The sequence below is a fragment of the Triticum aestivum genome, chromosome 3B (genome assembly GCF_018294505.1).
Source record: "Triticum aestivum cultivar Chinese Spring chromosome 3B, IWGSC CS RefSeq v2.1, whole genome shotgun sequence".
In the NCBI taxonomy this organism is placed as follows: Eukaryota; Viridiplantae; Streptophyta; class Magnoliopsida; order Poales; family Poaceae; genus Triticum; species Triticum aestivum.
Window position 1 is genome coordinate 534,164,054 of NC_057801.1, and position 13,241 is coordinate 534,177,294.

The 13,241-nt window shown below is 52.2% G+C and overlaps 1 protein-coding gene across 1 annotated transcript; it reads right to left on the bottom strand.

The window, feature by feature from the left end:
- Positions 1-9,185: 9,185 nt before the first annotated feature.
- Positions 9,186-12,202, bottom strand: LOC123070745 (RGG repeats nuclear RNA binding protein A). Its single transcript, XM_044494062.1, has 5 exons — positions 11,875-12,202; positions 11,033-11,687; positions 10,669-10,907; positions 10,372-10,578; positions 9,186-10,146 (listed from the first exon to the last, which is right to left on the bottom strand). Exons 4-5 carry the CDS (start codon positions 10,549-10,551, stop codon positions 9,835-9,837), a joined length of 492 nt encoding a protein of 163 aa, XP_044349997.1. The 5' UTR covers positions 10,552-10,578; positions 10,669-10,907; positions 11,033-11,687; positions 11,875-12,202; the 3' UTR covers positions 9,186-9,834.
- Positions 12,203-13,241: the final 1,039 nt, after the last annotated feature.

Sequence of the window (13,241 nt, forward strand, 5' to 3'; positions counted from 1 at the left end):
AGAACTGAAGGACGACCGACAGATTCATTGGGCATATATAAACATGAACTCGCAGTCTCTATATAATTCCTAACTCTGTTAATGCCTAACTCTGTTTGCATAAAGCATAGCCTGTAAACATTCTAGGCAGATTGGATAACACGCTCAACTGAGGGTAAACATTCTAACAATCTGCTGGGCTAAAATCATGATATAACAAATTAACAACATAGCTTCATTGGGCATAAAGCATAGTACCAGTCTGTGAAAGAACACACGTAGCCCTTGGTTGGTGCAAATCGGAAAAGGCTTTAGTCTTTTCCAGCCATAGTATTTGAAGGGGATAATATGACATACAAAGATAATATACTACTGCATTATTCAGTTTTGAGTCAAGTTGTGCCTCAAACGGAAAGCATCAGCCATTAGGCTAATCAAATACAAAGAATTATATAAAAAGAAACAGCGGCGATAGCTTTTTTCCGTTTTAAATATTCAGGTCAACAACAACAACAACAACAACTCAGATATCCAATACTCAGCAGAAAATCTCTCCAGATTTATGTAAGATACATATTATGCATGTAGTAGTCAGTTTCCTCCTAAACTAAAGTGCAAATGATCAAGAGTGGTTTTCTCAGACCCAAATTCATCAAGCACAGCACACACAAATAACAAATACAACTACTTTTAATATGATTCATCACAAATTCAGAGTAGCAGCTATTGTTCCATTAACATTCAGATCAAGGAGCACCAAAGAAACATCGTATTTGTATTTGTAATCCTGCTTAATCGGGATTGACATGTACAACGGGTGGTTGGACAGGAAGACAGTGTGAGCACACATCATCCTCTTAACCTGAATTAATCAACAGTAGATTCATGGCTTACAGTAAGTGCATGATTTCCATGGTAAAATCAAATGGTTCAAAACGCAGCGCCACTTGACTTGACTCCGCATAAGAAATGACACGACAGATAGTTGCATCATGTAACTACTAGCACAATCTAATAAGTACTCGATGACAAGACAACCAACAGCAATTAAAAGTAGCTAGGAAATTGTCACACCGGACACAACAAACAGTTAATACAACACATTATTTTAGTAGACAGATCGATTAGTAGCAGCAACAGTATTGTATGTATGCTAGCTGAATGGCATGGACGGACGGACGGATCAATCCCAACCAGCAGTTGGTGGTTACTTCTTGGGCGGGCCGTACTTGGGGCAGGCGAGGCTGAAGTGCTTGGAGAGCACCCTGGAGTTGAGCAGCTCGATGATGGGGCCGAAAGAGACGCAGCATGGCGCCATGTACGGCCACGGCCCCGCCTCCTGGCTCCCCTCCCGCCAGTCCTGGGACGGCACCAACTCCGGCAGCAGCCATGGCCGATGGCAAACCCTAGACGACGAGGGAAAGGAGGGGAAACGATGACTTACCACCGGGGAGAAGTCCAGTACGCCGGCGTCGAGGCGTCGGGCGGCGGGGAGGAGGCGGCGGCGGCATCTTGTGTGGAGCCGGGCGACCAAATCCTTGGGCCCCCCCTCGAGTCTTCTGAAGAAATGGAAAGAATAATACAGACTTGCTGTAGTTCAACAAAATGGTGATATAAAAAAATGCAGGGTATAGACTAAAGAACATCTTTTGGTATGTCAAGGATAATTATCAAACCACTCGTGCATAAATCATAGCTTCTCGAAGTATACCTGTCCTACATCCGCGAAGAAAGAGCAATTTCAAGATCCTATGGAAGTGCAAGAGCAATTGATGAGGAAAAAACATTAATGCTTGTTAGAGCCAAGTTTATGCACAGCAGCAGGGCTATAAATTCTTGTAAAAGAATGTACAGCCAAATCCAGTACTGCAGATAAGTTCCGAAATCACCATGAAGGATGCTAACTACCAGGTCCTCCATAGTGTTGTAAACTTTTCAACATACGGGAAATTTACTCTGTATTTATCACTGCATTTTCTCAATTCGGATAACCTAGAAGATAAGCTGTCAAACATATAGGAACCAAGCAGGGGAGACGCAAAGAATGGAAAATACTTAGCCCCACCGCCAGGCCTACTGCTGTCAAACCCTTGAGGATTTGGTTGTTCACAAAGAATAGAACACTTATTCAATCATTTATACAAACCCAAGAAACAAAAGAATGGAAGAAAGATAAAATAATGGAACCGCTAAGCCTGAATTTTTTTTTTGTTATCTCAATTCTGTTTGCAAACAGAACGCAGAGGGGCATCGCTGCCGGTTCCCCTATTGTTGAAATAAACAATTGACAAAAGAAAACAAGAGTATGGATCAACTAAAGGAAGAACTAACAGAAAATGCTACTCCCTCCGTCCCAATAATATAATAGTATTTTTGACACTACACTTGTGTCAAAAACGCTCTTATATTATGGGCAGAGGGAGTACCTTTTTGGGGCATCAATGGTTACAGTACTGACACGCGTGCAGTAAAACCTGCATTCTTTGTACTATGACGTCCTAAGCCAATTTGGCTAAACCTCTACAGCAGTGGCAGTGTAACAGCAAAATCCGATAAAACCTAATTAAACTGCATAATGAATAGATTCCCGTTCTTGTGAACTCTTTCCCGGTCTAGGGTGCCAGATCCGCCTCAATTGCCGATGCGACAGCACTGCAGTAAGAATCATGGAGAACATGATAGAAAAGAGAATTGCGAACTGAAGCAAAGATGATTACCAACAAGCAGAGGCTTTGGTGGAACCAACAAAACTAATTTAGACGCAAGAACCAATCTAGAGAAAGAAAGTCATATGCATACAAGATCCAGATAAATAGATATGCGAGTGTTATAAACTAGTAACAATATACTGACCATTTGCCTACACAAGAACATTAAACAGATGAACATGATAAATCAAGAGTCCTAATGTCATGTCATGGATGGTTTGGGAAAATCATGTGGTGCAGCCTATCTTCTGAGTTGAGATACTGCAATGATAAATATATAGAGTGAATGTCAAGGATATTGAAGGGCTTAAGACCCTTGTGTGTTGGCTGGGAGTTTTCAATTGTGTTAGCACTTGGCTAAGTATCTGTAATGAGAAACAGTGGATTACAAGAAAAGAACAATACATCTTGCATAGTTCCTGCCATGCCCTCTCGGTTGCCTACAGAAAAGGATATGTAAGCACACAAGAAACAGAAACTGACTATGGAAATCTATGCCTCACAAGTATGAAACAATAGAGGACCTACAGTTAGCATCCATGTAGTTCATCGTTTTTGGAACTTATCTATAGAAATAAATTTGCTTGATTTTTTTTTGTTATTGTGTTATGACCGGCGTCACTTATAGCCGGAGGAGGCCCAATGGGCCCAAGTTATTTTATTTTTAGCAGCAAGGTTATATAAACAGTTGTAACACTCCCGTTTGGAATTAAGCAATAAGACATAATCTATTGCCCGGCTCCCAGAGGAGCCGGAACCCTAACCTAGCTGCCGCATCTCCCATCGCCGCCGCCTTCCCCTCCGTGCGAGACGGCGCCCACACGCCGGCCGCCGCGGTCACGAGCTCGTCCACCTCCCTCCTTCCCCTACAATCTCCGGCCAAGACCCGGTAGAGCCCTAGCTCCTACCAATTTGGTATCAGGTAGCTCGGTTGCGATCATGTCTTCGCCGCTGCCAACCTCCACCACCGCCCTGCTAGTCGCCCCGAACAGCGCCCCTCCACCGCTGGTGCCGGTTACCTCCGCCACCCCGGTTGCCGCTGTCTTCACCCCGGAGGAAGTCACCGGCGCACTCCGCGGTCCAGGGGATCCGCCTCTACCTGGCCGGCCCCTACGGGCTGCCGCAGGCCGCACCACCAACCGCCGCCACCGGGCCGCTGCTCCTGCCATGGCAGCCGCTCCACCCGGCGGCCTCCGCCGCGATCGCCGGGCCGCCACAGCCCCAGCAGCAGTTGCCGCCAGCCCCCACCACCACCCCGCCCTGGTTGCCGTGGCCGGCGCAGGCCCCGCTGCGCCCGTCGCCCCGCTGCAGCAGCAGCCGCAGCTCCAGGCGCCACCGCCGACCAGCTCCGGGCCGGCTACAACCGCGCCGGCGGGAGTCCCGATCCACCAAGTCAGGTTTCCGCCCTCGCCATCACCCCCACCGGCCTGGTTGTCCGGGTCGTCGCCGCAGCCGGTCTACACGATGACCTCGGAACCCACCCTACAGTACGACGGGTCCTCCGGCGCCGCCGGCCCCTACGCTGGCCTCGACGAGCAGCCGTTCCATGGGGGGGCCCCTGTGTCCACCGAACCGGCGCCGCCCCCCTCGCTGCTCCGCACCGACACGCCGTACTCCCACGGCGGTCATACTCATACACTGCCGCGTTTCGCCAAGCTCGACTTTGCCACTTACGACGGCACCGAGGATCCCCTCAACTGGCTGAATCAATGTGAGCAGTTTTTCCGGGGCAACGTACACTCGCGTCGGACCGCACCTGGCTCGCCTCATATCACCTTCGGAGCGCCGCACAGACGTGGTATTACGCCCTCGAGCAGGACGAGGGCGGCATGCCCCCATGGGAGCGATTTCGCGAGCTCTGCCTCCTTCGCTTTGGGCCGCCAATGCGCGGGAGCCGGCTGGCGGAGCTAGGCCGGCTCCCCTTCACCTTCACGGTGCAGGACTTCGCCGACCGCTTCCAGGCCCTGGCGTGCCACGCGCCCGGCGTGACGGCTCGTCAGCGGGCCGTGCTCTTCGTCGGCGGTCTACCGGATCATATCCATGTGGACATGGAGCTTCGGGGACCCCAGGACCTCCAGACGGCGATGTACTACGCCCGCGCCTTCGAGCGTCGCACGCAGGCCTTGCAACAGGCGGCACCGTCTCGGTGGGGGCCGCCACCGGCGCCACATAGCGCTACAGCCGACGGGAGGGGAGCAACTCCGGGTCACCGTGGCTAACGGCGACCAACTCTGCTGCCACGGGTTGGCGCAAAACGTGCCCATCACCATCGGCGACGAGCACTTCACCATCACATGCGCCGGCATCGACTTGGGCTGCTTCGACTTCATCCTCGGCGTCGACTTCTTGCGGACCCTCGGTCCCATCCTATGGGACTTCGACGCCCTGACGATGACCTTCTGGCGCCAGGGGTACCGCGTCCAGTGGGAGGGCGTGGGTGGCGCCTCACCGGCAGCGCCGCAGATGCAGCTGGCCGCGACTGCTGCAGGGCCCGAGCACCCTTTGTTGGATCACCTTCTACAGCAGCACCGCGACCTCTTCGACGAGCCTCAGGGTCTTCCGCCAGCCCGGGTGTATGATCACCGCATTCATCTCCTGCCAGGCACGGCGCCGGTGGCGGTGCGCCCCTACCGCTACCCCCAGCTGCAGAAGGACGAGCTGGAGCGGCAGTGCGCGCTAATGCTCGCCTTGGGCATCATCCGGATCTCTACTTCGCCGTTTTCAGCGCCGGTCCTCCTCGTCCGTAAGGCGGACGACACATGGCGCTTCTGCATCGGCTACCGTGCCCTTAACGCCCAGACGCTCAAGGACAAATTTCCTATTCCGGTCATCGACGAGCTCCTGGACGAGCTACATGGGGCGCGCTTCTTCACCAAGCTCGACCTCCGTTCGGGCTACCACCAGGTGCGGATGCACCCAGACAATGTCGCGAAAACAGCGTTTCGGACTCATCACGGCCACTTCGAGTTCTTGGTGATGCTTTTTGGCCTCTCCAACGCCCCGGCGACCTTCCAGGCCTTCATGAACGACGTCCTCCGCCCCTACTTGCGTCAGTTTGTGCTTGTTTTCTTTGATGTCATTCTTATCTACAGCGCCTCGTGGGCGGAGCACCTTCAGCACGTCGCCATCGTCTTCAACGAGCTTCGAGCGCACCATCTTCATCTTAAGCGCTCGAAGTGCTCGTTCGGCACGACTTCAGTCGCCTACCTCGGCCACGTCATCTCGGCCGAGGGTGACGCTATGGACGCCGACAAGGTGGCGGCCGTGGCGGACGCCGCACTCACCGCGGGCTCTCCGCGGCTTCTTGGGCCTCGCCGGGTACTACCGGAAATTAATCCGGGAGTTTGGCATCATCGCATCTCCGCTCACACGCCTGTTGCGACGCGACGCCTTCGCCTGGGATGCGGAGGCCACTGAGGCGTTCGAGGCCCTCAAGAGGGCCCTCACGACGGGTCCCGTCCTCTAGATGCCCAACTTCGACCGTCCGTTCATGGTGGACTGCGATGCCTCCAGTGTGGGGTTCAGCGTCGTCCTCCATCAGGGCAACGGGCCGCTTGCGTTCTTCAGCAGGCCCTTCGCCGCGCGCCATCATAAGCTCGCGGCCTATGAGCGGGAGCTCATTGGCTTGGTGCAGGCCATGCGCCAATGGCGGCCATATCTTTGGGGGCGGCCGTTCCGTATTCGCACGGATCACTACAGCCTCAAGTTCTTACTGGACCAGTGGCTCTTGATTGTGCCGCAGCACCAGTGGATCATTAAGCTCTTTGGCTTCGACTTCACCGTCGAGTATCGTTCGGGCCATCTTAACACCGTAGCCGACGCCCTGTCCCGCCGCGACGCCGACCATGACGCGGACGCCGGCACCGCCGACGGGGCGGCCCTCTGCATCCGCTCGGGGCCCTCCTTTGCCCTCATCGACGACATCCACAGGGCCAGCGTAGAGGCGTCGGACACTTAGCTCCTTCCGCAGCGTCTTGATGACAGCGACTTGGAGGAGCCGTGGCGTTTGGCGGATGGCTTGCTCCTGCATGGGCGCCGCCTCTTCGTGCCGGATCACGGCGACCTTCGTCACCCGGTTCTACTGCTGGCACACTCGGCCGGCCACGAGGGCGTGCAGAAGACCCTCCACCGTCTCCGCGCCGATTTCTACCTTCCGGCGATCGGGCCCTGGTCCGAGACTGGGTGAGGTCTTGTCTTACGTGCCAACGTAACAAGACGGAGACACAGCGGCCGGCTGGGCTGCTACAGCCCTTGGAGGTGCCCTCTCAGGTCTGGGCCGATATCTCTATGGACTTCATCGAGGGCCTCCCCAAGGTGGGCGGCAAGTCCGTCATCCTCACGGTGGTCGACCGCTTCTCCAAGTACTCACACTTCACTGCGCTCGGCCATCCCTACACTGCCACCTCCGTGGCCCGTGCTTTCTTCGACGGCATCGTCCGCCTACATGGGTTTCCCTCTTCGATCGTCAGTGATTGGGACCCAGTGTTCACGGGGCATGTCTGGCGCGATCTCTTCCGGATGGCGGGCGTGAAGCTCTGCCTCAGCACGACCTTCCATCCTCAGACGGACGGCCAATCCAAGGTGGTCAACAAGGTGATTGCCATGTATTTGCGTTGTGTGACAGGTGGTCATCCTCGGGCTTGGGTGGACTGGCTAGCATGGGCGGAGTGCTGCTACAACACCTCTTATCACTCCGCCCTGCACACTACGCCATTCGAGGTGGTCTATGGCCGACCGCCCCCGCCCATCCTGCCGGTTGACCCGGAGACGGCTAGGACGGAGGCGGCAGGCGACCTTCTTCGCAAACGGGGCGAGATGCTTGCGGAGGTGCGGCAACTACTCGTTCAGGCCCAGCAGTTGGCCAAGCACTACGACGACGGCCACCACCGCGAGGTAGGGTTCGCGGTGGGCGACTGGGTGTGGCTGCGTCTTCTTCACCACTCTACGCAGTCCCTTGACCCACGCGCGAAGCGTAAGCTGGGTCCTCGCTACGCTGGGTCATTTGTCGTGCTGGAGCGCATCGGCAAGGTGGCCTACCGCCTTCAGCTTCCGGCCGGTGCTCGCATCCACGACGTCTTTCATGTGGGGCTGTTGAAGCCCTTCCGTGGGGATTCGCCGGCGGCCACGCCGGCACTTCCTCCGACTTCCGACGGCCGTCTCCTTCCCGGACCGGCGAAGGTGTTGCAGGTCCAGCTGCGTCGCGGGGTGTGGTACTTGTTGATCCAGTGGGAAGGCCTGCCGGAGGAGGATGCAACTTGGGAGCAACGTGACGAGTTCCGCCATCACTATCCAGACTTCCAGCACGAGGACGAGCTGTTTGCGCAGGCGGGGAGAGATGTTATGACCGGCATCACTTATAGCCGGAGGAGGCCCAATGGGCGCGTCTAGTTAGGGGCTTAGCCCAAATTATTTTATTTTTAGCAGCGAGGTTATATAAACAGTTGTAAGACTCCCGTTTGGAATTAAGCAATAAGACATAAACTATTGCCCGGCTCCTAGAGGAGCCGGAACCCTAACCTAGCCGCCGCCTCTCCCATCACCACCGCCTTCCTCTCCGCGCGAGACGGCGCCCACACGCCGGCCGCCGTGGTCACGAGCTCGTCCACCTCCCTCCTTCCCCTACAATCTCCGGCCAAGACCCGGTAGAACCCTAGCTCCTACCATATTGTTCTTAGTATCTCTGGAGTGCGTATCCATCAAAATTAGCTTTACAAGTGAGAATTGGATCAGGTTGCCTGTGTTCCACAAAACAGTGATAGCAAAAACAGCAGAGTTCAGACAAATGAACATCTTTGGCATGCCATGGATAATTGTCAAACTACTAGCATGTAAATCAGAAATAACTTCCAGCTTAAGTCTGGAAGTGTACTTGTCGTACACCCAGCAAAAAATAGAGCAGTTTAAACAGCCTGCAGAAGTGCACGAGCAACTGATTATGTAAAAGATGTCAATGTTTATAACAGCCAAGTTTATGCACGGCCGTGAAATGGCATCAGGGAGATATAATATATGTGAGCGTTACAAACTAGTAACAATGTACTGAGAACTTGCGTACAGAAGAACATTACAGAATTAGAGAATGTCATGGATGGTTTGTGAACATCTTTTCTGCTGTCTTAATTCATGTAGTGCAGCTTACCTACTGTGTTATGTGAATTAGAGAATGCAATGATAAAATTTAGCCTATAGGGACTAAATGTCTTTACGACATTGTTCTTTGGCTCAGAGTTTTCACATGTTAGCACTTGCTAAGTATTTGTAACTGAACATAGTGGATGCGATGGAAAGGATAATAGTACTGCAGTAGTGCCACAAAATGTCGAGAACAAAAAATTGCAGGGTTTAGACTAAAGAACATCCTTTGGTGTACCATGAATAATTATCAAACCACACGTGCATAAAGAGTAACTTCTAGTTCTAGCTTAAGTGTACCTGTCATGCAGAACCTGATCCTGAAAACATTTTTTCCTTCAGAGGGCATGATGATAAAGTGCTTGATTTTGCCAAAAATCTTCTGCTTCCTATTGCAATTTCAACGACAACAAAACCATATTACAGCCCACACTTCATCAGAAACAAAACAATTGACAAGTAAACTAACACCAAAGCTTATAATAAACCCAGGGCAACACATGATACCACATAGTAGCTCTGTTACAAAACTGTCTCCTCTTCTTTCCTCTAAACTCTCCTCTCCCTCTTAATAATAAGAAAGAAAAAAAGACCTATCTAGGCCTGGGACTGCGCCTGAGATGCGCCACCTAGAGCTGGGAAGTCGGCCTCTGTGATCACCACTTTATCCTCCTCCTTTGGCTTGGGAGCTTGCCTCTGCCGGTAGTTGCCGCCCTGGTGGTATCCGCCATTGCCCCGCCCACTGTTGTAGTACCCACCCCAGTAACCATTGTAGCCATCCTGGTGGTGCTGGTAACCGTTGCCCCGGCCACCATTGTACCGGCCTTGCTCCTGGCGGTTGCCATTGTAGGCATCCCTGCGCTCCTGGTAACCACCATTGCCCCGGCCACCACCATTGTACCTGCCTTGCTCCCGGCGGTCACCATTGCAGGCATCCCTGCGCTTCTGGTAGTACCCACCCTGCTGATCCCAGCGCTCGCCATTGTACCCATCCTGGCGCTCCTGGTACCTGCCGCTATTGTACCCACCTTGCTGGTAAGTGGTAGCCGCCTTGCCGGCGCTCGCCATTGTAACCCTCACCCCTCCTTGGGGCGCCACTGTCGTTGGCGTTGGCCTTGGCCTCGGCGTTGTGGAACACGATGGAGTTATGGCCGCGGCCAGCGTTGTAGACCCAGCACTCAGAGCTGCTGTCACGGCTGCTACAGCCATTGTAAGCACCGTTGCCACGGCCTCCCCTGTAGCCGCCATTTTGAGGGCGCCTCGGTGGGGTAGGAGGCACGTACTCTGAACCATCCTCTGGCTTCAGGTACTCCTGGATGCTGATAGCCTGCAGCAAAAAGCAGCAGTAAGGATCACACTGTCACTAACAAGCGCAATACAAATTAAACAGCACTGAAGTAGTGATCGTACATTCTAAGGACATGCCTAGATTTCAGAAGATGGTTCAGTAAGGTAAAACATGCCCCTTTCATATCTCAGCATCAAAATTCAAAATGCATATTGTTGGAAGACTAAAAAGTTGTAAAAAGAAAAGATAAGTTAATTTCACTACCTTGCGAGGCTTGGCTTCCTTTGCAGCAGCCTCCTTTGCCTTGCGAACATTTTCCGCCTTCAATTTAGCATCATCCTCAATCTTCTTCTTCTCTAAGAGCTGGAGACCCTCAAAATCTACAGCAGCAGCCCTCCTCTCCTCAGGTTTAGAGGCCTCCTGGGACTTCTTCCTTTCTTGCATCTTCTCATATTCTTCAAGGGCAATCACCTGCTCCAAATTAGCACATCACTAAAAAGCTTGAAAAACAGAGCAAAGGGTCTGTACGTGAGGCAAGTAACCGCAAGTGTAGAAAAGTACAATTTTCTCTTGTTCAATGGGAGCCTCCTGCTCTTCCTGAGCAGTCTCATTAGGAGCATCCCCATCAGAGTCTTCCTTCTTAGGCTTTTGCTTCTTCAGCTCCCTCTTGACAGAGCCACTGAGACACTTGGTCTTATTGGTCTTATCCTTCTTCTAGGCTCCCTCATTATCGGCACCTTCTCCCTCTGGCTTCTTTTTGGCACCCTCTCCCTCTTCTTAGAATCATCTTTTTGCACATCCTTGCATCAGTTTCAAACATCAATGAGGTTAACTTGAAGGATAATGGTTACGTTTCACAACAAAGCAAGGAAAACTTGTACAATAACCAACAGAAAATAAAAGGTCAAGGCTCGGTGGAAGATACCCTGTAGACTTGTCAGATTCAGAGGCAGGGACGGCTTCAACAACATTCTGAGCAGGGGCTTCCACCTGCTTTTCCTCAGCAGCAGGCTCCACCTTCCCTTCATACTTCTGATCAACATCAGAAGCAGACACAGAGGATGGCTTACTCTTAGGCCTGTACTGCAGGTTCTCCCTCCTGTACTGCCTGTCATCCCTGCCGCTGCCATTGCGGTGGCAGAGATCCTCAGAGAGCGGAAAATACCTCTGTCAAACCCTTGAGTCAATCACTCACAATAAATCCAAAAAAGAAACAAAGATGAAGTCTGAAAAGACCCAACATTTACTAGCTCAATTCCATTCGCAAAAAGAACGCAGAGAGGTTCCCTATTGCAGAAATAAGCACCGGATGGAAGAAAAGGAAACTAAAGGAACATCTAACAGAAAATGCCATCTTTTATGGGCATCAATGATTACAGTATAGTGGCATATGTGCAGTAAAATCTGCATTTTTTGTTCTAGTATATGGCTTCCTAAGCCAATTTTGCTAAAACTCTACGTGAGTTCAGCAAAGTCCTACGGGACAGGGCTAATATAAAACCGAAACTACTCATGCAGTCGGTCCTCTGGAACTCTTCCACTCCGGTGTTGGGTCGATCCTCCTCGTTGACGCGCCAGCACTGCATAAGAATCATGGAAAGAAAATGTTAGGAGAGAGAATTGCGGGATCGAAGCTACAAGAAGTGGGGATTTCGCTCGAGCAGGAACCCTAGTTGAGACCCCCAAAGAAAGAAAGAAAGAAAGAAAGAAAGAAAGAAAGAAAGAAAGAGGAAGAAAGCGGTGGATTGGGGGGGTGGGGGGACTCACCACTAGTTCTTCCGAAGCTTGATATGCGCATGGCGGCGACCTTTCTTTGCTTGCTCACCGGCAATCCGCTCCTCCGCCTGGCGCTGCAGCATCTCGAATCGCCTCTCCCGGCAGCGCGACGCGTGCTCGAAGATGAGGGCGACGGTGACCCCGCTCTCCTCCCAGCCGCAGAGGGGGCAGCGTCCCGTCGTCGTCCACCCCGAATCGCTCGGCCAAGGGGCCGCGGTCGAGGAGGAAGACGCCCTCTCCATCGATCCTGCTCCTGCGGTCGAGATCTAGCGACAGGATGTTTTGCGCGCAAGCCCTCTTTCTGTTTCTCGGGGGCTCTCGGGGGTAGAATGCAGATTACGCGATTCTAAGGGGCCTCCCTTTTATAGCCCAACGTACGTTTTCTTCCAGGTCGGCTTTTCCCTGGTTGAGAAAAAAAAATGTAACGGGGTTTCTTCTGTATTTGTTTTCTACTCCCTCCACACCAAAATATAAAAAATTGGCTAAAAATATAGCCCGCATCAGCATATAATACGTGTTCAAGCCACACTTTTGACTGTATAAGATCTTGTTCATATAGGCAGTCGGTGATCCGTAGTAGACCCTGTGTAGTAGGAAGAAAAATCGGGGTCGTACATTTAGACGGATGCTCACTGGTCTGAATTGATAAGGATCCCCGAGGGCGAATTCCTCAGAGTGGTCAAAGACATGGATGGAGCTCAAGTCGTTGGCGTTGATCCAATTTGAGATAGCATCGATGAAGATCTCATTGGTGTTGCTTATCCAATCGGACATCGTACGTTAGGTTTTTACGGTCGACATCGGTTATCAAGAGCATTTTGCAATGTACCTAACAACAATAATAGTTAAATGTTGATTTGCTTAGTAGTATGACGTAACCTCGGGTTGTCAGATGAACACGACGCACAAGTATCACCTAGGTTGGTTCCGTCTTGACGTATGTAATAGCTCTACTCCTTTTCTTTTAGATCAGCAAGTACAATGGTGGGGGTGCAACGAGAGTCTCAATGAGTTAAAGGCCAACTCAAGAGTTCTACATGCACTACTAGGGAAAACCTTATACATGGAGGCTTAGCAGTAGCGCCGGTTATAAGGAGGCGCTATTGATAATTAACAGTAGCTCGTGGTTACATAGGGTGCTACTGCTATCTGTCCACGAAACCGCGCTACGCCTCCCCCCCGGGAAGGAGGCCGAATAGGATTAGGAGGAGGGGCGGCGCCCCCCTCTTTCCTTCTCCCCCTCTCTCTTCCCCTCTTTCGCCCTCCGGTAAAAGGAAAGGGGGGCGAATCCTACTAGGAGCCCAAGTAGGATTCCTCCTACTTGGGTGCGCCTAGGGCTGGCTCCCTCCCCCTCCCTC